The sequence below is a fragment of the Pleuronectes platessa genome, chromosome 17, assembly GCF_947347685.1.
Source record: "Pleuronectes platessa chromosome 17, fPlePla1.1, whole genome shotgun sequence".
Taxonomy (NCBI): domain Eukaryota; kingdom Metazoa; phylum Chordata; class Actinopteri; order Pleuronectiformes; family Pleuronectidae; genus Pleuronectes; species Pleuronectes platessa.
The window spans coordinates 20,777,124-20,804,332 of NC_070642.1; the positions used below are offsets into that span (position 1 = coordinate 20,777,124).

The 27,209-nt window shown below is 43.3% G+C and overlaps 5 protein-coding genes across 5 annotated transcripts; 4 read left to right on the forward strand and 1 right to left on the reverse strand.

Moving 5' to 3' along the window:
• The first annotated feature begins 499 nt into the window (after positions 1-499).
• On the forward strand, positions 500-2,914 carry LOC128459780 (tripartite motif-containing protein 16-like). Its single transcript, XM_053444643.1, has one exon. It carries the CDS (start codon positions 650-652, stop codon positions 2,324-2,326), a length of 1,677 nt encoding a protein of 558 aa, XP_053300618.1. The 5' UTR covers positions 500-649; the 3' UTR covers positions 2,327-2,914.
• Positions 2,915-3,418: 504 nt separating this feature from the next.
• LOC128459853 (uncharacterized) lies at positions 3,419-9,023 on the forward strand. Its single transcript, XM_053444780.1, has 2 exons — positions 3,419-5,383; positions 6,661-9,023. Exons 1-2 carry the CDS (start codon positions 3,703-3,705, stop codon positions 8,439-8,441), a joined length of 3,462 nt encoding a protein of 1,153 aa, XP_053300755.1. The 5' UTR covers positions 3,419-3,702; the 3' UTR covers positions 8,442-9,023.
• A 524-nt stretch (positions 9,024-9,547) lies between these two features.
• LOC128459781 (tripartite motif-containing protein 16-like) lies at positions 9,548-11,756 on the forward strand. The gene has a single exon (XM_053444645.1). The coding sequence runs from the start codon at positions 9,817-9,819 to the stop codon at positions 11,491-11,493; it is 1,677 nt and encodes a 558-aa protein (XP_053300620.1). The 5' UTR covers positions 9,548-9,816; the 3' UTR covers positions 11,494-11,756.
• A 5,374-nt stretch (positions 11,757-17,130) lies between these two features.
• Positions 17,131-23,888, reverse strand: gnpat (glyceronephosphate O-acyltransferase). The gene is made up of 17 exons (XM_053445523.1): positions 23,697-23,888; positions 23,138-23,329; positions 22,532-22,708; positions 22,283-22,412; positions 22,074-22,201; positions 21,797-21,872; positions 21,400-21,551; positions 21,177-21,307; positions 20,857-21,089; positions 20,579-20,677; positions 20,288-20,461; positions 20,096-20,175; positions 19,873-20,013; positions 19,421-19,520; positions 19,216-19,309; positions 18,973-19,034; positions 17,131-18,858 (listed from the first exon to the last, which is right to left on the reverse strand). Exons 1-17 carry the CDS (start codon positions 23,718-23,720, stop codon positions 18,815-18,817), a joined length of 2,037 nt encoding a protein of 678 aa, XP_053301498.1. The 5' UTR covers positions 23,721-23,888; the 3' UTR covers positions 17,131-18,814.
• Positions 23,815-27,209, forward strand: c17h1orf131 (chromosome 17 C1orf131 homolog). Its single transcript, XM_053445524.1, has 8 exons — positions 23,815-24,062; positions 24,388-24,570; positions 24,708-24,808; positions 24,968-25,027; positions 25,146-25,241; positions 25,332-25,418; positions 26,050-26,087; positions 26,209-27,209. The coding sequence occupies exons 1-8, from the start codon at positions 23,984-23,986 to the stop codon at positions 26,336-26,338; spliced, it is 774 nt and encodes a 257-aa protein (XP_053301499.1). The 5' UTR covers positions 23,815-23,983; the 3' UTR covers positions 26,339-27,209.

The window sequence follows — 27,209 nt, forward strand, 5'->3', positions numbered from 1 at the left end:
ATTAATTTGATTAAAAATTTTAATCATTTCACAGCCCTAATTTTAATATATTTTAGTATTTTAACAAAGGACTAATGGATGTTTAACGCTCTTTTTATGTATTGTTATGATGTGTATGGATTGTGTGTGACTACTGTTTACAAAACAAATCGCCACTCGGGGGCAATAAAGACGACCTTAACCTTAACTAAACCTTTATTCTACTTTTTTCTATGAGTAAGTTTGAATTTGTTACGAGTTATTCTTTATTTGTTCTGAGATGTGCTTGATAGATAAAGATGTGATTTATTATTATTAAAAGCATCTATTTCAATTGACTTTAATTGTTACTGTATGTTGTGAATGAAAGAAACACATACTCTGTCTCTCACTGAATCTGCTCTTAACACCAGGTGAGATCAGGCCGCTGTGAAATGCAGTAAATCCTGAAACACCAACAACTTCTTCCTCAAACACAACCAGCTCCTCCCAGTCAGGATATGTCTGTGTCTCCTCCCTTCACAGGTGTGTCAGTGTGAGAACCAGTGAACAACAAGCTGTGAACTGTGGGAGATGAGTCACTGCAGGGAGTGAACGAGAGAGGGAGGAGCAGAGATCTGTTCTGTTCAGAGGAAGTGAACCTGTTCTTCAGTCTCTGGCAGCAGCTGAAATGGCGCAGAAAGAAATTCAACTAGACATGGAAAGATTCTGCTGTCCGATCTGTCTGGATCTACTGAAGGATCCGGTGACTACTGGCTGTGGACACAGCTTCTGTAAGAGCTGTATTAACACCCACTGGGACAAAGGGGAGGAGAGAGGAAGCTACAGCTGTCCTCAGTGTAGACAGACCTTCACACCGAGGCCTGTCCTGGTGAGAAACACCATGTTAGCTGATTTAGTGGAGGAGCTGAAGAAGACTGGACTCCAAGCTGCTCCTGCTGATCACTGCTATACTGGACCTGAAGATGTGGCCTGTGATGTCTGCACTGGGAGAAAACTGAAAGCTCTGAAGTCCTGTTCGAATTGTAAGGCCTCTTATTGTGAAAAACACCTCCAGCCTCATCTTCAGTCAGCTGCATTTAAGAAGCACAAGCTGGTGGAGCCCTCGGAGAAGCTCCAGGAGAACATCTGCTCTCGTCACGACGAGGTGATGAAGATGTTCTGCCGCACTGATCAGCAGTGTATCTGTTATCTCTGCTCTGTGGATGAACATAAAGACCACGACACAGTGTCAGCTGCAGCAGAAAGGACTGAGAGGCAGAGAGAGCTCGGGCTGAGGAGACAAACCATCCAGCAGAGAGTCCAGGACACAGAGAAAGACCTGAAGCTGCTTCAACAGGAGGAGGAGGCCATCAATGGCTCTGCAGATAAAGCAGTGAAGGACAGTGAGAAGATCTTCACTGAGATGATCCGTCTGCTGCAGAAAAGAAGCTCTGATGTGAAGCAGCAGATCAGATCCCAGCAGCAAACTGAAGTGAGTCGAGTCAGAGAGCTTCAGGAGAGACTGGAGCAGGAAATCACTGAGCTGAAGAGGAAAGACCATGAACTGAAGCAGCTCTCAGACACAGAGGATCACAACCAGTTTCTACACAACTACCCCTCACTGTCACCACTCAGTGGATCTACACACTCATCCAGCATCAGGATCCGTCCTCTGAGGAACTTTGAGGACGTGACAGCAGCTGTGTCAAAGGTCAGAGGTCGACTACAGGACATTCTGAGTGAGACAGAGACAAAGATTTTACAGATTGTGTCTCAAGTGGATGTTTTACTGCCACAACCAGAGCCAGAGACCAGAGCTGACTTCTTAAGTTATTCACAGGAAATCACACTGGATCCAAACACAGCACACAGACGTCTGTTATTATCTGAAGGAAACAGAAAAGTAACATGTATGAGAGAAGATCAGTCTTATTCTAATCATCCAGACGGATTCACTCATTGGGAACAGGTCCTGAGTAGAGAGAGTCTGACTGGACGTTGTTACTGGGAGGTGGAGGTGGAGGTGAGAGGAGGAGTTGGTGTAGCAGTCACATACAAGAATATCCGCAGAGCAGGAGACTTAACTGAATGTGGATTTGGATTCAATGATAAATCTTGGTCATTATATTGTTATGGAAACAGATATATCTTTTTTTACAACAGCATCCAGACTCCAGTGTCAGGTCCTGTGTCCTCCAGAGTAGGAGTGTACCTGGATCACAGTGCAGGTGTTCTGTCCTTCTACAGCGTCTCTGACACCATGACTCTCCTCCACAGAGTCCAGACCACATTCACTCAGCCTCTCTATGGTGGAGTTAGGGTTTGTTATGAGAGAGACACAGCTGAGTTCTGTCAACTCAAATAGACTCGAGTCATTAAAAGCAGTGATTTAGATTCTGTGTGTAAATCTTTAACTTCTTTTGTCTCCATGTTTGTTGATCAAAGTTCATCATAGTGACGTTTCTGCTCCGCACAGAGATCAGCTGTCAATCAAACACTGACCTTCCTTTATCACACATATTCAGTTCTCACTTTGTAAAGACAGAAATCTATAATTACACTGACATGAATGTGTTAAGAACTATTGTTGCTGTTGTTTTCTAAATCAAAGTAGAAATCAAGTTGTGTAATGTTTTTTAGAACCTGTGTTGATCCTGATCCTCATCAATGAGCTGATTATTTGTTCTTTTCTTTTCCACATGTGAGATGGAGGTGAAACAAACTGATTGTGTGTCCATGAAATCACTGCATAGGTTTCTGTTCTTTTTGATTTTCCTGATCTGAACCAACAATTCCACTGGAGAGTGTCCTGATCGAGTCCCTCTGAGGGTTTGATCTGCAGCTCTCATCACATGTGTTTCTTATACATACATTTAAATCTCTTATATATGTATAAAGCCATAAAAATGAAATGTGTAAAGACGCTGAAAGTTGAAATAAAGAATAAATCCAGTCGGTTCTTTTGTCTTCATTCAAAGCTGATGGAGACAAAGTGAAACTCCTGTGAGAGAAGAACTGAGGCAGTTTCCTCCTGAAACTCCACAAACCTCAGTGTTCATGTTCAGTCTCTGTCTTTTCAGGGCAGATCATGAAAATACTCAAGTTTTAATAAAAGTGCTCTGTGAAACAAATTTCTAATTTTCAGTTAAATTGGCATTTAAATTGTGTTAAAACTGAAATGTGAACGTCTACAATTTCAGGACAGCTGACCAAACATCTGCAAAGAGATATTATCATGAAAATAAATAAAATACAAGTTTTAAATGCTGACATCTGTAAAGTCATTCCATGAACTAAACCAAGACACATTTTACTTTTACAAACTTACATACATTTACATTTTAAAGCTATTGAGCGTTATAGATAAAGATGTGATTTATTATTATTGAATGCATCTATTTGATTTGACTTTAATTGTTACTGTATGTTGTGAATGAAAGAAACACACACTCTGCCTCTCACTGAATCTGCTCTTATCACCAGGTGAGAACAGGCCGCTGTGAAATGCAGTAAATCCTGAAACACAAACAACTTCTTCCTCAAACACAACCAGCTCCTCCCAGTCAGGATATGTCTGTGTCTCCTCCCTTCACAGGTGTGTCAGTGTGAGAACCAGTGAACAACAATCTGGGAACTGTGGGAGATGAGTCACTGCAGGGAGTGAACGAGAGAGGGAGGAGCAGAGATCTGATTGTGTTCAGAGGAAGTGAACCTGTTCTTCAGTCTCTGGCAGCAGCTGAAATGGCGCAGAAAGAAAATCAACTGGAGAGAGAAAGATTCTGCTGTTCGATCTGTCTGGATCTACTGAAGGATCCGGTGGCTACTGTCTGTGGACACAGCTTCTGTAAGAGCTGTATTAACACCCACTGGGACAAAGGGGAGGAGAGAGGAAGCTACAGCTGTCCTCAGTGTAGACAGACCTTCACACCGAGGCCTGTTCTGGTGAGAAACACCATGTTAGCTAATTTAGTGGAGGAGCTGAAGAAGACTGGACTCCAAGCTGCTCCTGCTGATCACTGCTATGCTGGACCTGAAGATGTGGCCTGTGATGTCTGCACTGGGAGAAAACTGAAAGCTCTGAAGTCCTGTTTGAATTGTTTGGCCTCTTATTGTGAAAAACACCTCCAGCCTCATCTTCTGTCAGCTGCATTGAAGAAGCACAAGCTGGTGGAGCCCTCGGAGAAGCTCCAGGAGAACATCTGCTCTCGTCACGACGAGGTGATGAAGATGTTCTGCCGCACTGATCAGCAGTGTATCTGTTATCTCTGCTCTGTGGATGAACATAAAGACCACGACACAGTGTCAGCTGCAGCAGAAAGGACTGAGAGGCAGAGAGAGCTCGGGCTGAGGAGACAAACCATCCAGCAGAGAGTCCAGGACACAGAGAAAGACGTGAAGCTGCTTCAACAGGAGGAGGAGGCCCTCAATGGCTCTGCTGATAAAGCAGTGGAGGACAGTGAGGAGATCTTCACTGGGATGATCCGTCTGCTGGAGAAAAGAAGCTCTGATGTGAAGCAGCAGATCAGATCCCAGCAGGAAACTGAAGTGAGTCGAGTCAGAGAGCTTCAGGAGAGACTGGAGCAGGAGATCACTGAGCTGAAGAGGAAAGACCATGAACTGAAGCAGCTCTCAGACACAGAGGACCACAACCAGTTTCTACACAACTACCCCTCACTGTCACCACTCAGTGGATCTACACACTCATCCAGCATCAGGATCCGTCCTCTGAGGAACTTTGAAGACGTGACAGCAGCTGTGTCCCAGGTCAGAGGTCGACTACAGGACATACTGAGTGAGACAGAGACAGAGATTTTACAGATTGTGTCTCAAGTGGATGTTTTACTGCCACAACCAGAGCCAGAGACCAGAGCTGACTTCTTAAGATATTCACAGGAAATCACACTGGATCCAAACACAGCAAACAAACTTCTGTTATTATCTGAAGGAAACAGAAAAGTAACATATATGAGAGAAGATCAGTCTTATTCTAATCACCCAGACAGATTCACTCATAGGCCTCAGGTCCTGAGTAGAGAGAGTCTGACTGGACGTGGTTACTGGGAGGTGGAGTTGGAGGTGGGGGTGAGAGGAGGAGTTGTTGTAGCAGTCACATACAAGAATATCCGCAGAGCAGGAAACTCACGTGAATGTATATTTGGATTAAATGATAAATCTTGGTCATTATATTGTTATGGAACCAGTTATAGCTTTTATCACAACAGCATCCAGACTCCAGTGTCAGGTCCTGTGTCCTCCAGAGTAGGAGTGTACCTGGATCACAGTGCAGGTGTTCTGTCCTTCTACAGAGTCTCTGACACCATGACTCTCCTCCACAGAGTCCAGACCACATTCACTCAGCCTCTCTATTCTGGAGTTAAGGTTCATAATGATGGAGACACAGCTGAGTTGTGTAAACTCAAATAGACTCGAGTCATTAAAGCAGTGATTTAGATTCTGTGTGTAAATCTTTAACTTCTTTTGTCTCCATGTTTGTTGATCAAAGTTCTTCGTGGTGACGTTTCTGCTCCGCACAGATCAGCTGTCACTCAAACACTGACCTTCCTTTATCACACATATTCAGTTCTCACTGTGTAAAGACAGAAATCTATAATTACACTGACATGAATGTGTTAAGAACTATTGTTGCTGTTGTTTTCTAAATCAAAGTAGAAATCAGGTTGTGTAATTTTTTTTAGAACCTGTGTTGATCCTGATCCTCATCAATGAGCTGATTATTTGTTCTTTTCTTTTCCACATGTGAGATGGAGCTGAAACAAACTGATTGTGCGTCCATGAAATCACTGCATAGGTTTCTGTTCTTTTTGATTTTCCTGATCTGAACCAGCAGTTCCACTGGAGAGTGTCCTGATCGAGTCCCTCTGAGGGTTTGTTCTGCAGCTCTCATCACATGGGTTTCTTATTCATTTAAATCTCTTATATATGTATAAAGCCATAAAAATGTAATGTGTGAAACGATGAAAGTTGAAATAAAGTATAAATCCAGTCGGTTCTTTTGTCTTGATTCAAAGCTGATGGAGACAGAGTGAAACTCCTGTGAGAGAAGAACTGAGGCAGTTTCCTCCTGAAACTCCACAAACCTCAGTGTTCATGTTCAGTCTCTGTCTTTTCAGGAAAGATCACGAAAATACTCAATTTCTAATAAAAGTGCTCTGTTAAATTGACACACTTCTCATTTTCAGTTAAATTTGTATTTAAATTGTGTTAAAACTGAAATTTGAACGTCTACAATTTCTGGACAGCTGACCAAACATCTGCAAAGAGATATTATCATGAAAATAAGTCAAATATAAGTTTTAAAATGCTGACATCTGTAAAGTCATTCCATGAATTTAACCAAGACACATTTTACTTTTACAAACTTACATATACTTACATTTCAAAGCTATTGAGCTTTATAGATAAAGATGTGATTTATTATTATTGAATGCATCTATTTGATTTGACTTTAATTGTTACAGTATGTTGTGAATGAAAGAAACAAACACTCTGCCTCTCACTGAATCTGCTCTTATCACCAGGTGAGAACAGGCCGCTGTGAAATGCAGTAAATCCTGAAACACCAACAACTTCTTCCTCAAACACAACCAGCTCCTCCCAGTCAGGATATGTCTGTGTCTCCTCCCTTCACAGGTGTGTCAGTGTGAGAACCAGTGAGCAACAAGCTGTGAACTGTGGGAGATGAGTCACTGCTGGGAGTGAACGAGAGAGGGAGGAGCAGAGATCTGATTGTGTTCAAAGGAAGTGAATCTGTTCTTCAGTCTCTGGCAGCAGCTGAAATGGCGCAGAAAGAAATTCAACTAGACATGGAAAGATTCTGCTGTTCGATCTGTTTGGATCTACTGAAGGATCCGGTGACGACTGGCTGTGGACACAGCTACTGTAAGAGCTGTATTAACACCCACTGGGACAAAGGGGAGGAGAGAGGAAGCTACAGCTGTCCTCAGTGTAGACAGACCTTCACACCGAGGCCTGTCCTGGTGAGAAACACCATGTTAGCTGATTTAGTGGAGGAGCTGAAGAAGACTGGACTCCAAGCTGCTCCTGCTGATCACTGCTATGCTGGACCTGGAGATGTGGCCTGTGATGTCTGCACTGGGAGAAAACTGAAAGCTCTGAAGTCCTGTTTGAATTGTTTGGCCTCTTATTGTGAAAAACATCTCCAGCTTCATCTTCAGTCAGCTGCATTGAAGAAGCACAAGCTGGTGGAGCCCTCGGAGAAGCTCCAGGAGAACATCTGCTCTCGTCACGACGAGGTGATGAAGATGTTCTGCCGCACTGATCAGCAGTGTATCTGTTATCTCTGCTCTGTGGATGAACATAAAGACCACGACACAGTGTCAGCTGCAGCAGAAAGGACTGAGAGGCAGAGAGAGCTCGGGCTGAGGAGACAAACCATCCAGCAGAGAGTCCAGGACACAGAGAAAGACGTGAAGCTGCTTCAACAGGAGGAGGAGGCCCTCAATGGCTCTGCTGATAAAGCAGTGGAGGACAGTGAGGAGATCTTCACTGGGATGATCCGTCTGCTGGAGAAAAGAAGCTCTGATGTGAAGCAGCAGATCAGATCCCAGCAGGAAACTGAAGTGAGTCGAGTCAGAGAGCTTCAGGAGAGACTGGAGCAGGAGATCACTGAGCTGAAGAGGAAAGACCAGGAACTGAAGCAGCTCTCAGACACAGAGGACCACAACCAGTTTCTACACAACTACCCCTCACTGTCACCACTCAGTGGATCTACACACTCATCCAGCTTCAGGATCCGTCCTCTGAGGAACTTTGAGGACGTGACAGCAGCTGTGTCCCAGGTCAGAGGTCGGCTACAGGACATTCTGAGTGAGACAGAGACAGAGATTTTACAGATTGTGTCTCAAGTGGATGTTTTACTGCCACAACCAGAGCCAGAGACCAGAGCTGACTTCTTAAGATATTCACAGGAAATCACACTGGATCCAAACACAGTAAACAAACGTCTGTTATTATCTGAGGGAAACAGAAAAGTAACATGGATGAGTTTAGAACAGTGTTATTCTGATCACCCAGACAGATTCACTGTTTGGGAACAGGTCCTGAGTAGAGAGAGACTGACTGGACGTTGTTACTGGGAGGTGGAGGTGAAGGTGGGGGTGGGAGGAGGAGTTGGTGTAGCAGTCGCATACAAGAATATCAGCAGAGCAGGAAACTCACGTGAATGTGGATTTGGATTAAATGATAAATCTTGGTCATTATATTGTTATGGAACCAGTTATAGCTTTTATCACAACAGCATCCAGACTCCAGTGTCAGGTCCTGTGTCCTCCAGAGTAGGAGTGTACCTGGATCACAGTGCAGGTGTTCTGTCCTTCTACAGAGTCTCTGACACCATGACTCTCCTCCACAGAGTCCAGACCACATTCACTCAGCCTCTCTGTGCTGGAGTTAGGATTATTTATGCTGGAGACACAGCTGAGTTCTGTAAACTCAAATAGACTCCAGTCATTAAAAGCAGTGATTTAGATTCTGTGTGTAAATCTTTAACTTCTTTTGTCTCCATGTTTGTTGATCAAAGTTCGTCGTGGTGACGTTTCTGCTCCGCACAGAGATCAGCTGTCAATCAAACACTGACCTTCCTTTATCACACATATTCAGTTCTCACTTTGTAAAAACAGAAATCTATAATTACACTGACATGAATGTATTAAGAACTATTGTTGCTGTTGTTTTATTAATCAAAGTAGAAATCAGGTGTTGTGATGTTTTAGAACCTGTGTTGATCCTGATCCTCATCAATGAGCTGATTATTTGTTCTTTTCTTTTCCACATGTGAGATGGAGGTGAAACAAACTGATTGTGTGTCCATGAAATCACTGCGTAGGTTTCTGTTCTTTCTGATTTTCCTGATCTGAACCTGAAGTTCCACTGGAGAGTGTCCTGATCGAGTCCCTCTGAGGGTTTGTTCTGCAGCTCTCATCACATGGGTTTCTTATTCATTTAAATCTCTTATATATGTATAAAGCCATAAAAATGTAATGTGTGAAGACACTGAAAGTTGAAATAAAGTATAAATCCAGTCGGTTCTTTTGTCTTGATTCAAAGCTGATGGAGACCAAGTGAAACTCCTGTGAGAGAAGAACTGAGGCAGTTTCCTCCTGAAACTCCACAAACCTCAGTGTTCATGTTCAGTCTCTGTCTTTTCAGGAAAGATCACGAAAATACTCAAGTTTTAATAAAAGTGATCTGTTAAAATGACACACTTCTCATTTTCAGTTAAATTTGCATTTAAATTGTGTTAAAACTGAAATTTAAAGGTCTATAATTTCAGGACAGCAGGCCAAACATCTGCAAAGAGATATTATCATGACAATAAATCAAATACAAGTTTTAAAATGCTGACATCTGGGAAGTTATTTCATGAACTTAACCAAGACAGATTTTACTTTTACAAACTTACATTTACTTACATTTTAAAGCTTTTGAGCTTTATAGATAAAGATGTGATTTATTAATATTGAATGCATCTATTTGATTTGACTTTAATTGTTACTGTATGTTGTGAATGAAAGAAACACACACTCTGCCTCTCACTGAATCTCCTCTTATCACCAAGTGAGAACAGGCCGCTGTGAAATACAGTAAATCCTGAAACACCAACAACTTCTTCCTCAAACACAACCAGCTCCTCCCAGTCAGGATATGTCTGTGTCTCCTCCCTTCACAGGTGTGTCAGTGTGAGAACCAGTGAACAACAAGCTGGGAACTGTGGGAGCTGGGTCACTACTGGGAGTGAACGAGAGAGGGAGGAGCAGAGATCTGTTTCTGTTCAGAGGAAGTGAATCTGTTCTTCAGTCTCTGGTAGCAGCTGAAATGGCGCAGAAAGAAATTCAACTGACTATGGAAAGATTCTACTGTTCGATCTGTCTGGATCTACTGAAGGATCCGGTGGTTACTGGCTGTGGACACAGCTTCTGTAAGAGCTGTATTAACACCCACTGGGACAAAGGGGAGGAGAGAGGAAGCTACAGCTGTCCTCAGTGTAGACAGACCTTCACACCGAGGCCTGTCCTGGTGAGAAACACCATGTTAGCTGATTTAGTGGAGGAGCTGAAGAAGACTGGACTCCAAGCTGCTCCTGCTGATCACTGCTATGCTGGACCTGAAGATGTGGCCTGTGATGTCTGCACTGGGAGAAAACTGAAAGCTCTGAAGTCCTGTTTGAATTGTTTGGCCTCTTATTGTGAAAAACATCTCCAGCGTCATCTTGAATCAGCTGCATTGAAGAAGCACAAGCTGGTGGAGCCCTCGGAGAAGCTCCAGGAGAACATCTGCTCTCGTCACGACGAGGTGATGAAGATGTTCTGCCGCACTGATCAGCAGTGTATCTGTTATCTCTGCTCTGTGGATGAACATAAAGACCACGACACAGTGTCAGCTGCAGCAGAAAGGACTGAGAGGCAGAGAGAGCTCGGGCTGAGGAGACAAACCATCCAGCAGAGAGTCCAGGACACAGAGAAAGATGTGAAGCTGCTTCAACAGGAGGAGAAGGCCCTCAATGGCTCTGCTGATAAAGCAGTGGAGGAGAGTGAGGAGATCTTCACTGAGATGATCCGTCTGCTGGAGAAAAGAAGCTCTGATGTGAAGCAGCAGATCAGATCCCAGCAGGAAACTGAAGTGAGTCGAGTCAGAGAGCTTCAGGAGAGACTGGAGCAGGAGATCACTGAGCTGAAGAGGAAAGACCAGGAACTGAAGCAGCTCTCAGACACAGAGGACCACAACCAGTTTCTACACAACTACCCCTCACTGTCACCACTCAGTGGATCTACACACTCATCCAGCATCAGGATCCGTCCTCTGAGGAACTTTGAGGACGTGACAGCAGCTGTGTCCCAGGTCAGAGGTCGACTACAGGACATTCTGAGTGAGACAGAGACAGAGATTTTACAGATTGTGTCTCAAGTGGATGTTTTACTGCCACAACCAGAACCAGAGACCAGAGCTGACTTCTTAAGATATTCACAGGAAATCACACTGGATCAAAACACAACAAACAAACATCTGTTATTATCTGAAGGAAACAGAAAAGTAAAATGGATGAGTAAAGATCAGTCTTATTCTAATCACCCAGACAGATTCACTGATTATCTTCAGGTCCTGAGTAGAGAGAGTCTGACTGGACGTTGTTACTGGGAGGTGGAGGTGAAGGTGAGAGGAGCAGTTGCTGTAGCAGTCACATACAAGAATATCCGCAGAGCAGGAAACTCAGATGAATGTAGATTTGGATTCAATGATAAATCTTGGTCATTATATTGTTATAGAAACAGTTATGACTTTTATTACAACAGCATCATGACTCCAGTGTCAGGTCCTGTGTCCTCCAGAGTAGGAGTGTACCTGGATCACAGTGCAGGTGTTCTGTCCTTCTACAGAGTCTCTGACACCATGACTCTCCTCCACAGAGTCCAGACCACATTCACTCAGCCTCTCTATGCTGGAGTTAGGGTTGATTGGTCTGGACACACAGCTGAGTTCTGTAAACTCAAATAGACTCGAGTCATTAAAAGCAGTGATTTAGATTCTGTGTGTTAATCTTTAACTTCTTTTGTCTCCATGTTTGTTGATCAAAGTTCGTCGTGGTGACGTTTCTGCTCCGCACAGAGATCAGCTGTCAATCAAACACTGACCTTCCTTTATCACACATATTCAGTTCTCACTTTGTAAAGACAGAAATCTATAATAACACTGACATGAATGTGTTAAAAACTATTGTTGCTGTTGTTTTCTAAATCAAAGTAGAAATCAGGTTGTGTAATTTTGAGATGATTATTTGTTCTTTTCTTTTTCACATGTGAGATGGAGGTGAAACAAACTGATTGTGTGTCCATGAAATCACTGCGTAGGTTTCTGTTCTTTCTGATTTTCCTGATCTGAACCAGCAGTTCCACTGGAGAGTGTCCTGATCGAGTCCCTCTGAGGGTTTGTCCTGCAGCTCTCATCACATGTGTTTCTTATCCATTTAAATCTCTTATATATGTATAAAGCCATAAAAATGTAATGTGTGAAGACGCTGAAAGTTGAAATAAAGAATAAATCCAGTCGGTTCTTTTGTCTTCATTCAAAGCTGATGGAGACAAAGTGAAACTCCTGTGAGAGAAGAACTGAGGCAGTTTCCTCCTGAAACTCCACAAACCTCAGTGTTCATGTTCAGTCTCTGTCTTTTCAGGGCAGATCATGAAAATACTCAAGTTCTAATAAAAGTGCTCTGTTAAACAAACTTCTAATTTTCAGTTAAATTTGCATTTAAATTGTGTTCAATCTACAATTTCAGGACAGCTGACCCTAACCCTAACCCTAACCCTAACCCAACATCTGCAAAGAGATATTATCATGAAAATAAATCAAATACAAGTTTTAAAATGCTGATGTCTGGGAAGTCATTCCATGAACTTAACCAAGACACATTTTAGTTTTACATACTTACATATACTTAGATTTGAAAGCTATTGAGCAGATGCAAATATCCCCAAATTAACCAATATCCCACAAATATCCAGTTCCACTTGTGTCTTTTTAAAGGTCACCAGTGGAACTAATGTCGACTTCAAGTAAATTTTCCTTCACTTCTCTGTCATGTGTGCTTTTGCATTTCTAGACAAAAGGCTCAATACGTTCACAAGTGGCTCTGCTCTGTCGTCCTAATTATGAAAGTTGCTTCGGCCCCGGGGAGCCCTCGGACTGAGAGGAGAGCGAGGACATTTACCCGTCCTGTCATTTTAATTAGATCCAGATTTACCTTGCACCATCTTCAAGGGCCCCACGGAGGACGGCAGAAGTTCAACTGGCTTCGGTTTCTGTGTCTGAGCCTCAGTTTGCTCAGAGAGCGGATGTTCAACAAGCTGCACGAGAGGGTTTCTACTCACTTTACCCCCCCATGCCTGGAAGCTGCCAGGCTCAATGAATTATCAACTGCACTCCTCCTGTTAAATCTGAATTTCTTCATTGTTATTACACCAGGCAGAGGTTGTTTTTATATCTGACTTAGCTCATCTTGGCCTTTAGTTTTCAACCAAGCAGAATTATGAATGAGTCCACGTGTCAGCAAAGGTCTTCCCTGATGTATGGAGTTTAATAGAAGCAGCGTCCTCCTCGATGATTCACATGTCTGAGGATATTGTTGAAATTGAAACAAAACCCATTTCATATATCAATTAACTCTGGGCTACGAGTTAGGCCTGATTGTGAAAACTAGTTATTTACAATAATTTACACAAGTTAGCTTAGCACCGAAATGCAGGCACACAAACAAACAGAAACAAGTTATTTTTTACTTTTCTGCCTTCATATGAAATAAATAAAACTAAATATAAGGTATTTTAAGGTAAATCTAAGGTGTAAGTGTATAGTGTTTCCTAAAAGGTCAAACTCTTTGTTAAATTCTTAAAATGAACAGTAACAAAGATGTGTGTGTGTATAAAGAGCTTTAGTGAACACACGGGTCTTCCATTGAACGTCAAATGATTTGAAGAGTATTTTGTATAACAGACACAGACAGAGGAGACAACAGACGTCTGTCAGTTGTGTTCACTGAACCTGCTCCTCTCTGTGAAGGGAAATCTCCTGTTCCCAGATCTTGATCCAAATAATCTTTGATCTACAAAGGAAGTTCCACTGCAAACAACCCCCCCCCCCCCCCCCCCACACACACACATCACTTAGATTCTATTGGATTTGATTAAATCTTCCTTGAGCTTTCACTTCACAGCAGCATCCATCAGAGGTTTATTATTTATCTTGTTGTCAAGAACTGGCAGCTCGTGGAATCCCGCAAGACTGAGAGTAATCGTTGTGTGTATACATATATGTGTGTGTGTGTGTGTGTGTGTGTGTATGATTATTTGTACTGCATATAGACATACTCCTGTGTATAGATGTATGCAAACTGTGTGTGTGTCTCTCTTGTGTTAAATTTAAAGCAAATGCTTTGCTCACAATGGGAAATCACATTCTGTCTAATTGCAGACATTAACTCACTTTATTAGATCCATGCATTTCTGCATTATGCTAATATAGTTAAAAATGCAAATGTGCTCAGCCGGCACTAATCACTGATCTCAGCAGAGCGACTCTTTGATGCATGATAGAAGCAGAAAGAAGAATACATTAACAATAATTGCTGTAAACCAATATTGTGATTATGTGTGTTAATGTTTGCTCTCCCTGTCTCATGTGTGACCGGAGCTTCACTCAGACAAAAGGCTGAGCACATCACGGAGGCACATGACCACGCTGCAGCACAGATGTTGTCATCAGATGTGTTTTAATGTGACTAATCATTTTAAGGTGTAAAATCAAAGCAGTAAAAAGTTTTGGAACGTTTTTTTCTGAACCCACTGAATAAAATATCCTCCTGTTCTAAAGCACAGCATGAAGATACAGCAGCGTGTGTGTGTGTGTGTGTTTGTGTGTGTGTGTGTGTGTGTGTGTGTGTGTGTGTGTATGTGTGTGTGTGTGTGTAGATGAACCGACTCTTAACAACCACTCAAAGTGTTTAGCAGTAGAAGTTGTGTTCACTGCAGCACTTTTTCTATCACACATCATTTACAGGCTTAGAGGCAACTCTGGTGTCAGTGTCTTGCCCATGGACACTTCGGCAAGGAGAGGTGAAGAAGTACTGATATTCATAAACAAAATTAATTCAAAAGCAACTAAATATGGGAATCAGCAGGTTTGAATAAAACATGAACATTTGCATTTTTAACACAATGAGAACCTTGTACAGATTGTTTTCAATGTGAGGCCATTTGTGATTGATTGATTGATTGAAAGCAGAAGGAAATTACTCAATGACAGCAAAACTAAAAATGTGAATAAAATTACATATTAAAAGGATGTAAACTACTTGATATATTCACACAATCATTACTGTTGGAACTTGTGTGTATGAAATGTCTGTGTCTGTCCTGAATTGTATATTTGTACACAGGGTCTCTTGATTTCCAATGAGAAAACACCTCTACAGGAGCAGTAGATTGAAGTATTAGTAGCAGGTGGAGTTTAAAGTACAAGTTGTTATTCCATCCAAAGCAATGCTGAAAATATCAAGATTCATTTAGAGTCAGAAGATAAATCATCAAATCATTGATTGAATAAAGAACTTTTATCTAATCTCAGATCTCAAACAGTGAATCTGTTTAACTTTGAACTAAGCACTGGATTTTAAAAGTTTAGGATATTTTTACTGTCAGAAGTTAATGTAAAAAACTACTGACAGCTTTTAAAGAAAAAAATATGTGCATTTCCCCCTTGAAACTCGTAGGAGCAAGCAAAACCCTCGGAGTACAAGTACTTCAAAAACTGTCCTTAGGTGCAGTACTTGAGTATCTGCACCACTTTCCTGCCTTTCACAACATAAAGTCCCTCTCTGCAGACGCACTGAGATGATAACCGCTGCACTCTCCCTACAAAAATATCCATTACATATAATAACAGTCATCTTATAAAACATTTTGCATTTTGCCCGGCCATTACTCGGCGTGAGACGTGGAGTGGTTACACGGGGGATTAACGATACGAGGACTTCAGTGACCGGTGGGGAAACGAGCAGAGGAGAAGAAAAAAACAAACGCTGAGTGGTTCGAGTCCATTTCTCTTTCCAACGCGCTCCTCCGGGACTTTCTTAAAAAGGCCTTTCAGTCAGGAGAGTGTAATTTGCCTCAAACCGCTGGAAATCGCTGCTGAATTGTTTGTGTGCCTTGTGGATCATATTGGATTCCTGAGGCTTGGGAAAGTCCCTTTTTCCTTTTTTAACACTGTGCGAGCTCCTTTTCTTCTGTGGCTCGTCAGGGAGGAATGAAAAGATCCGGAGCCGAGATGTGCTTCACCACGAGAATCCTCAAAACACTGCAGCTCAGCCTGTAGCCTGCTCGCCGGGGATCTCGTGGAGGAGGACGCTCCTCAGGGAAACCCCCCGACTGTCCCCACATTTCTTTTTCCTCTTACAAAATGTAAAAGTCCCAGCTTCCATTGCAAAGCCCTGATAAAACAGGATCTGCTGGAGGAAAAGCGATGAATCCATCAGGGCCACCATTACCGAGGGTTAGCTGCTGACACATTATACACCAGGGTCCCTCTTTCTTTCAATCAATCCCCTGCACATAGACCAGCACGAGCCCCTGAGGGCACAACACCCGGCCTGTGGTGCACACATGCACGTGCACATTAATGCCTTGATAAGAAATAACCAAATAACAGAGTAGAGAGCAAACGCACCTAAAGACACTGGTTTGGTTTCCCGGCGGCTGCCACAGGTCAGAGACCAGTTTATAAAGGTGTTGCCTTCCTATGGGTGTGTGTATGTACGTGCATATACCCCCCCCCCCCCCCCCCCCCCGCCCTCAAACCAGCTCGTCATAATGTAGCAGATAAAGTGCTGATACGGCTGCAGCTGACACTATTATACACCCCCCACCAGGGAGACGGGTATGGATGGAGAGAGAGAGAGGAGAGAACAAGTGGGTGGAGGGATGGATGGGAGGATGGACTTGTGTGTGTGTGTATGTGTGTGTGTGTTTGTGTGTGTGTGTATAAGCAATTTGGTGTGGCAACTTTAGATGAACCTATTATTTGTCAGCGGCTGAGTGAGAGTGAGAGAAAGGGCAATATGGAGGGAAAGTGGCGGATTTGCTGGCAGCAGTCTCTTACTCAGCAGAGGAGCCACAAAGCATGATGAAAAATGCCTCTGAGTGTGTGTGTCTGTGTGTGTGAACAACTTGCCATGAACTGAGAGCTCAGAGAGGCAAGTCTGACACCTAGAGGATGTTTTTTAAAGTGAGGAGGTTGAAAATGTATATTTAAGCATCTTAGCAGCTTCAGACCGACCTGGGACTAAAACTTTAATGACCATAGAATTAGTTATTTTAAAGAAAGACTTGTAAATGGTCTTTATTTAGCACTTTTCTAGCCTTGATGACGTGTGCAGGTTAAATTTAAAGTTTCGATCTTGCCAGTTGTCTCTGTTGGTGTAAACAAGATGATTAAACACCATCACTTCATGTTTTAAACTAATTAACATCAGACAGTTTCTCCCGGTTTTCTCCCAAGAACCTCGACCATCACACAAAGAGGACGATGGAGGGAATCTGAATCAGTCTGATCATCGTGTCGTCAACACAAAACAACAAACAATTCGTATTTCAAAACCTTTTATTAATTTGCTCTTTAACTCATCAGCCTGTACTGAAAGGCTTCACCCAACACACACACACACACACACAGTAACATGGTTACATGCATCAAAGCACACACACACACACACACACAAAGACACAAAGGAGAGAATTATTGACACGTCATATAAAAGTTGTTTGAAAACCTTTTTGAACCACAAACACAGTTAAAGTGTCGACTCACACTCTGGGTGACGTGTTAACAAGCAGATTAATGTTGTTCAAGATTCTTTTTAATGCTGAGTTGTTTTTTCTTTTTGACTCTTTGAACGTAAACAAACGAGCTTCGTGCAAATTTGTCAAACGAAGAAGCCGGAGGTAGCGCTTTATAAAAGAAGTGGTGATTTATGATTTGACACTCGAGTCCTTACAGGAGAATTTGGCTCGTTGGGATAATTTCCTCCACGACCAAGAGCTTATACTCCTCTGCATTGCTGCTTATAGCCACAAAAAATAAATAGCTTTAATATAAGGATTTTTAAACTCCTCTAGTTTTAATTTAGATGTGTTACTAACAAGAAACTACACACTTAAAATAAGAAGCACCCACCGGCCCACTTGTACTTGTTTAACTCCGTCTACACAAAGTCCTGACGTGTTGTTCTTCTGCTTTTATGAGCTTTGTTCCTCTGAGTTCCGGTGTCACAGCTCCTGCTCCTGCTCTCATTTATTCTGTCTCATCTTCTCTCCCTCGTAACAAGCTTATACGAGGCCTGTAGAGTTTCTGTGAGTATAAATAAAGGTTCAGCGTCGAGCAACTTCTAAACTTATTGTGAAAAACAACTCAGTACGCGAGTTCAGTAACAAGAACGTGAGAAAACGGATAAAGAAAACCCAGAATTCATATTCAACACAAAAACATATTCCTTTGGTGGAGCTGGTAGTGCTGCAGTATAAATTAACGCTCTGTCCTCTGGAGTTTGGCGACAATACACGACATTAGACTCACAGCATCGTCTCTGCAGAGTAAACAGAGACGGACGAGCTGCTGCTGGCAAAACGCCTGCAACAAGCAAAAGGCCTCGAGTTTGAAGTTCAACTCAAAGATATGAATTAAAATGTTGGTATTCATCCATTTTAGCACCTTTTGTTTCACACACACACACACCAAAAAAAAAATGAGTGCAAAAAGAAGAAAACAATAGCAAAAGACATTTAGGATCGAAAGCTCCACACCACAATTCATTAAAGTGCTCAAAATAAAGACAGACGGTGATTAACAGACAAACTGGAGCTGAGGGAGAAGAGGGAGAACACCACCGAGGGAAAAGCCACGCTGATTATTACGAGGATACATAATCAAATGCATTAATGGAAACCGTCCACGATCCTGAGAGGAGCCCGTCACACGATCAGAAGCTTATCACGAGGCTCCAAAGGCTGGTTAGTTATTCAGAATGAGCCGAAAGCAAAGAACCCTCACAGGCCTGGCTCATCCTCTGGTTTAACGTACACGTTTAAAAAGACTTTCAATAGAAGAGTCTAAGGAAGAGAAGGAGAGGTGAGGAGAAGAGAGAGAAAATAAAGATTAAAAGCGGTTGTGCCGTCTCCACATGGCTTTTGTTCGAAGCCGAGGCGTCGGGGGGGGGGGGGGAGAAGACCTTTGACCTTCTGAATCTCCTTTGGCTGACGAGGTCGCTGGACTACAGGCGAGCGACGGCGGCTTTCTGAGTCGGAAGTTTCCCTCCTGGACAAACAGATGAGTTTGAGATGTTGTGTTTAAAAGACCTTGAGGGAGGATCCTGAACTCTTTGTGTTCCTGTCGGTTTGTTCAGGCGCCATCACACAGCGGGTTCCTTACCTAGAGTGTCTTCCAGTGAGTTCACCATCACCTTGTTGACCTTGAGAGTTCCCGGCTCCGCCCTGGAGGAGAAACATTGAAGTCACTTTGAGAACCAAACACTCTCTGCAGATCCAAAGCTTAAGACTTTAAAAAAAAATCACTCATTTAGCTTCTTAATATCTCAACATCATTACTCAACATATGAAGGATTATCCTGCATCAAACCGACCGGGGACAGAAGGATGATTAAAACCAACGCACCCTTTGATTTTCCGTACGGCTCCGAGTCTCATCAAAGCTGCCAGAGAGTTCTTCTGGAGGTCGGAGGACAACACCTCAGTGTATCTTAGTCTACCTGGAGAACACACACACACACACAAACACACACACAGACACACAAAACTGTTTTCATCTAGTCGACAGCTGAGGTGAAAACACAGACCAGAGGCGATAAAACGTGAGAAACCTGCGAGGAGAAGTTTGAGGATGAACGTCCGGACGGCAGGAACAAACTGTTTCTCTGTCAGAGCCTCTGTGGCCTCTTCACACAGGAACCTGCACACCACCTGAGACACACACACACACACACACACACAGACACACACACACAAATAGAAACAGCTGTACAGTTAATGCTGAGTTAACAGCACCCTCTAGAGGACATCAGCAGTCAGCACACACACACAAACCTTCACTAACGAGAGTTCTTATGCGATTACGTGATGCACAAAACAAACTGATGGATTTACATTTAAGGGTTTTTGGTTCACAAATAATATGTAGACTCCAGCAAGTTAAATTCCAACTCCACTGGAGAGTCATCAACCCTGATAAACTTTTAAATAGAAGAAATAGTTTGCTCTTGTCAAGCTTTAGGATCGTATCACTGTGTAAAACCACTGTGTGTGTCTCCCTCACCTGGTATCCCTGTAGGAAGGGGTCCAGCATACTGGTGAGGAAGGCCAGTGTTCTGTGTCCTGTTTCCGTCACCACCACCTCCTGCTGGGAAACCTGCAGAGCTCCAGTCTTCACCAGAAGGAAACAGGCGTCCTCGAAGTCCTGCAGGACAAACAGCAACTTATTGCACCGGCCGCGATAAAAGGGCCAAAGATTAATTCAGTGTATAGATGGAGTTCATCACCTGCACGGTGGCTCCAGGACAGAGGATGAACTCGTTGGAAAACATGTTTCTGAGGAAGCTGAAGCTGTTGAAAACCTCCTCTGAAAAACACACAAAGGTTCACATGCAGCAGAAGAAACCAACATGTTCTGTGTCTTAAATATTTAACAACCTGCTGCCGGCACATGTGAGCAGGTAGTCAGTCAGTCTTACGCTTGTTGTTGGATGAGGCGGTGTGGAGAGCCGAGGCGAGCAGCGCCGGTCGGAGGAAGATGTGCAGAGCCTGGTTCCTGTAGGAGGCGCAGGAGAGGACGGTGACTGCCTGGCTCAAGAGCTCCTCTTCTGGGGTAACGGCTCTGGGAGGCTCCCCCGGGTCTGATTGTTCTGCTGCAGGCAGGAGGTGGAAAACAGTTTTTATCTGTTCCTGCATTTTTGTAGAGTGGCAGCAATGTAGGATTGTGCAGATGCGACAAGGAACATTAACAAACATAAGTAAACACAAACCTTGATCCAACGCCAGCTGAACTCTTCCCTCAGAGATTTTCACCAGACCCCGATGCAAGGAGAGACTTGAGGAGACGACTTCTGAAGGAAGCACGTGGTCTGAACGGGAGAAGTGGATGAAGAAGAGATGAAGAAAAGGAAACAGAAGCTTTAACTGGATCCAACACCACAGAATAACGTCTTCTGTAAATCAGAACAGAGTCTCAGTGTCGCTGAGAACACAAAGAATCTGTCTAATGGGGGGAGGGGGGGACGGGGGGGTCGGACTCATACTGTACCAGGCCAGTGCAGGAAGGCTCCATACTGTCGTGAAAGATCCCTGAGCCACACGGCTTGTTCAGTCAGCTCGTCCAGTGCGGTCACCTGGTTCTGATGGTGGCTCTGGAGCAGCAGGGAGGCCAGAAGGACCCAGGGCATCAGGACCATGTTCTCCTCCTGAGCCCGAACCAGCCTGTAGGCCGAGTCGTTCACCAGGTTGGAGATCTCCTCACTGGGCCTCCTGGGGATGTGTCTGAAAGTGAACAGGTCACGGTCAAGAGCATGTTTCTTCATTTACATCTGCGTCAGATTCTTGTTGTTTAGTGTCTGACTGTCGGACCTTGGCAGGAGGTTGAACTGGCTGCGGTCGATTTTGCCCTGGGACAAACTCCTGACCGACACGGGTTCACCGAAGTACACGTGGATACTGCCGTAGTCTTCACTGAGGACCTTCCTGGCTTTAATCAGACCCTACAGAGCACAGAGAGGGGAATCGGTATGAAATATAACTTCTGATGACTGCAGGGTTACTGTAAACAAACACAAATGTGTAAGGGACTCACTGAAGTGGACTCTTTCGGTTTGGGAACACCCAGCAGTTCTCTGGCATAGAGCGACTCCTCTAGGATCCTCTCATAGCTGATGCTGACTGGGACCAAGTTCAGGTCAAACACTTCCCCCTTAAAGAACGGATCCATCACTATATTCAACAGACCTGGAGGAAGACGAGGATTCAAATCACTGTCAAAAAACACAACTGAATTTGACTCTACTAACAACAAATTTACCTCAAAGGGTTTTACAATCTTAAGAATACAAGCTTTAATATATGTACAACTCTCCAACTTTATATCCTTGATATAAACTGTATGTTTTAATAAGAACCTATGAGAAATTGTATATAATAACAAAACAAAGAGTAAATAGGTGAGAGATAACTGTTGCTTGTTTGTTCCTTACCTAACTTTGGAGTCAAAGATTTGCTCGTTCGACTTCTGGTTCCTTCCAGGAAAAACTCAACGGGTGCAAATCCATTCTGGAGACAAGAACCTCGTTAAGACCATAATGAATGAAATTAAAGACGTTTACTTAAACTTCTCCATAATCAGAGATAAGGTGAAATGGCAGAGAACAGAAAAACTGTGTGTAGCTGTGTAATAATTACAGAAGAGTGCTTTGAAAAACCCTACACACTCCATCTGAACCACAGCTAAATGTTTTCAAACGGTTTCCTCACCTTAACTATCGTCTTGACATATTCTGAGAAGATGGCCCAGTACAGCTTGTCAGCACCGAAGGATCGTCGGATGAAGAAGGCTCCAGACATCCGCAGCATCTCCCCGACAAACTTCATTCCCATGAAATCTGCAGGGGAAAAATCCTGTTTATTCCATGTGCAAATAGTTGTGGTGTTGGATTGAATCAACTTATAATCTTTGTGTTTACCCATTCCAGCAGCGATGACAGGTAGAGCCACGTCATAGGTGTACATGATGTATGACATCAGCAGGAAGTCCATGTAGCTCCGGTGACTGGGCAGCAGGACGACCGGGTGCTCCTGAATCGCCTGTTGGAGCTGAAGACAATTCAAACACAGGTTGTGTGTCAGTCAACCTTAACGATGTGTGTGACCTCTCTCTGACACGTTGTCGTTGTGTGTCTCGGTTGTGTGTGTCTGTGTGTGTGTGCGCTCACCCTCTGGATCCCCTCCTCGTTGACACAGATGCTCCTGAACAGGGTTTTGAAGACTTTGCAGAGTGTGAAGGCGAAGAAGCGAACGGTGCTGAGCTGCAGGTTGTGAGCCATCTCCTCCAAGATGGCCGACGCCTCCTCCTGGATGTCGACGACAGCTCGGCCCGTCTCCTGGCAAACCTTTACAAAACAAAACATAAATATAACACTATAATAATAGAATAATATAGTTTTAAAGCTTTTTTTACTTTACATTTGACAAAGGCCTATTTCTCCAACCCTCTCGTTCATAATATAACACTATGAAACCTAGAGAGGAAAACTTTAAAGATTGTCAAGTGTGTATTTCAATTTATTTGTGTACTTTTAAAGAAATTAATGTATATTTATCTCCACCAAGGAGGTTGTGTTTTCTTTGCCGCAGCTTGTTAATTGTGTGTCTATTTGTGTAAGTCCACTGAGCGCCAGTACACCGGAGTCCAAGTATGTGTACTTAATAAACCTGATTCTGTGCTAACCTGCCATGTTTACAGTGTAAAATCACAACCAAGCGTCAGTCGGGTCACAACCAGAAACACAAACTTGTGTCTCACCCCCTCTGTGTGTTACCTGGCTCATGACAAAGCGCAGCTGATCGGACCGCAGCACCATGATCTTCAGCGAGGAGGCCGTGCAGGGAGAGAGAGCTTTGTACAGAACCGGGCTGTAGCACCTGAAGGCGTATCTCAGGTCACTGGAGTTCCTCCTCTCCTCCAGAAGGTCCTCGAACTCGTCCCTCTTCTTCAGCATGGGGTCTCTGTGCTGCAGAGCAGGACACACAACCCAGAGTCAGACACATGCATGAACCCACTACAACCACAACACACTTTAATACACCTTTACCTGCAGAGAATAAACATGCAAAGCAGATCTAACAGTAACTGGAGGTGTTTACATGTCCTTCACTTTAGTTTGTCACTTTACATCTGATCAAATAACGTGTTTCTGATGAATCATTGAATCACAGATATATAAATATGTGACCTGTGAGTTTGTCAACGTGTTGTTACACCAGTGTCCACCTGTCAATCAGCTGTTTGAAGGAAATGTCAAATGCAACGTGTGGAACCAGCCACAGCCCCAGTTAGCTTGGAGTTAGCTTAGCCGCCTGCAGCAAAGGCAAACATACCGAATAACCAGATGTGGACGCCATGTTTTATCCCACTTTATCAGCACATTGACGTCGTGTCCGGTGAAGTGGTCCGGACTCGAACGTGTGAACAGTTCCGACTTCTTTAAAACAAAACACTTCAGGCGTGTTCCTTAGCATTTCCGCACGTACGGTGGGCGGGGAGGTCCAACCCGGAAGTCGAGCCGCATGTGCCTGCCCCGGTTTGTTGTCACGTTGAGCTGTGAACGTCTGAACTGGTCCTGTCGTCCTGTCGTCGTGAAACTGGGATTTACACGTAGTTTAAAATGAACTCCAAGTCAAATGGGGAAAAGGACGAAGATCAATTGTTTCTCGAACAGTTGTTGGACAAGTTTTACGAGTTTGGTGAGTGGGACGTGAGTTAGCGACGTGGCTAACGGGGGCTAACCGAGCTTATGATCTATGAATGATGTGTTAGCTTATTTAAAACAGCTGGATTTAACAATACCTCAAGTTAGCACGTTACAAATATTAGCTGGTTCTATTTCCCTCAATGTGAAACACCTGTTACGTACACATGTGCAATAACTATATCAACACATGTGCAATAAACATTGGTAGACGTGTGGAATAACTATACACACACATGTGTTGATTGCTTAGATTTGTGTATATTCGATTATGTCTAAATGCAGAGATCAATACTGACATCTGACACCGCTGCTTGCAGATAATGGACCTGCATCAAAAAAGAAGCTCAAGAAGAAGAAGAAGAGAAACCGGCCTGAGGAAGAAGAGGAGGAGGAGGAAGATCAGGTCACTGCAGTGAAGGATGTTTGCGTTGACACTAAAGATGAGCAAGCAACAAATACTGTCACTGAACAGCAGCAACAACAACAACAACCACAGACAGGTGAGAAGCCTGGGAAATTCATTTTAATATTCTCCTCTTTTGATTTCAAGGATCATACCACGAGTTCTCAGATGATTTAATAACTCATTCCTCCACTTCCCCTGTTGTGTTTCTAATTGTTTTATCGTGTCACGCAGGTGCAGCCGTCCGGCAGGTGAGTCAGGTCGAGGTCGTGACTTATCAAGATTACAGAAAGAAACTGAAGACCAATCAGACGCCGGCTTCAAACAAAACACCTGTGAGTCAAAGAGTCTTTTCTCTGTGTTCTTCATAATAAAAGTACAGATGAGGCTTAAAAACGTAGAATTAATCAGAGGATGTGATGAACTTTTGTTTTTTTCCAGTTGATATCTTTAAAACCTTCTTGTCGTCACTCACCCACTGTTCCCACTTCAAGGCTCCTCAGATCCCAGAGAAGACACAAAGCGACCCGATGGACGAAATCAATTTAGAAAAGGTACAATTTTACTCTTTAGTTGAAATATTAAGTGTGAGATTTATTTCGACAAACGAGCAGGAGCTAATTTATGATAACAGGTTTATTAATAAACAGTGTTTGTGACTGTGCACATCAGGCTCGGCTGGAGGTCCATCGGTTCGGAATCACCGGATATAAGAAGGAGCAGCAGCGTGTCTTTGAGAAGGACAGAGCCATCATGCTCGGAGCCCGGGTAAGGACCCTTCATTACTCTTACTCTGAAGTTCTGTCCTCGGTATCAGAACTGTCTGAGTGACAGTTTGATTTATTGTTTCATCTTCAGCCTCCGAAGAAAGACTACGTCAACTACAAGCTGATGCAGCGACAGATTCAAGAGAAGAAGCAGAAAGCCAAAGAGGACGTTCAGCCGGTAAGACGTGAAAGTGTGTGAATCAAACAGATGCATCACTGTTATTAACCCCTTGTAGACGAATGTCGCAAATTTGCCTCAAAAACCCATTCCAATGCCTCCGAGGTGATGATTGTGCCTGATGGTGCAAATACTACACATACCAAGGAAGGTATTGGAAGCACTCTGCCTCCATCTAGTGGTCGGAGTGGAAAATACATACTAGCCCCTTGGGACTGTGCAGCAAAATTGTTTGAGGTATTAAGCTGTATTTGAAATACTGTGATTTTGGAACAGCAATGATTGTACAGAAAACATATGTTGTTATTCAATTTTAAGCAAAAGCAGCATCAATATAATAATCTACATGCCAAAATTAGTTAAATTAAGGTTATGCCCCATTATGCCTAATGTCGCTAATTTGCCTCATGCCTAAATTGATATCTATTGTATATGCTATATTGAAATAAAAAATCTCCAATTAATTTAGCATCTGTATGACAGGCCAAAAACACCAAAAATATTTTTTTTTATATAATTGGAAATTAATTCAGTCAATAAGGGGTTAATAGTCTGGACCAAATAACAGAAACAACAGGTTCAAGTAATATTATGATCATGTAAATTCTGACTGTGTTTCTCTGCCTTGTAGTCTGACTTGAAGAAAAAGAAGAAGATAAATAATCAGAGGTGAGTGAATGAAGTGAATCTGTTCTTTATGATATAATAACATAACCGTTATGATCCAAGTTGGCCTGAACAGTGATTCTTCAGGATCTGAATCTGTGTGTCGCTGCTCTCTCGTCCCCAGGGACAGGAAGAAGGCGTCGTCCGGCTCTGGCGCCGGCCCCTCGGGTCAGGTGGGGCGCTTTAAGGACGGGCTGCTGGTCCTGAGCTCCAAGGAGATCCAGACAATTAAAGGCAACAAGAGACGCAAATAGGTTTGTTCATGTGCTTCTGCTGAGGAACTGAAGCACAAGGATGAAGAGGAAGTGGACGAGAGCTGCTCCTGATGTGACCCGGGAGGTTGATTCCCTGACGTGTCGCTGGTCGCGGTGGGAACATGGCGACGGCCCGACTGGCGACCGACCGCTGAGTCAGAAATCCAATCTATCGACTCCCCCTGAAACGGAGCCGGAGCGTTCCTGGGTGGGGCGGCACGTTAATGCACGAGACCAGAGACTCTGTTGAATCATATTCCATCACAATTTATTTATTTTTTGTTTTTATAAATGACCACAAAAAGATAAAGAAAGACATTTGCGTCTCGCTGTTTTTTTTAAACGATGCATTTCTCATATACAAACCATTTCAGTCTTACAAAACATTTATATTGGCAGCAGGGGAGGGACACGGTGGAGGGGAAATAGTCAAATTAGAAATGTACACACATGTTGTTCCATGAAGAAAGACACACATAAACACTTTGCCCATGAGAAAGAGGAGGGCTCATGCCAGTGCAGCAGATTCTCCGTTGTTCTAGATGTAAACATTGAAGTCTTCACAGACTCAATAAAGACTTGTGGCGACAAACGGAACCTGCGATCTGACCGTGTGCGTCTGGGTGAGGTCACAACTTCTCACACCGTTTCTCTAAAAGCAGCTTTTTGCATGTGGACATTTCACCGGAGAGGAGCAGGAGGAAATCTGAAGTTTATCTGCAGCACGTTTGATTTTCCAGGAGGTTCTGCAGCCAGCGAGCATCATACAAACAGAAAAATAAATATGTAATTCAGTATATTTACATAGTCAAGCGTAGATATATTTTTTCTTCTGATGTGTTAACAGTAAATAAATAATCGTGACATGCTG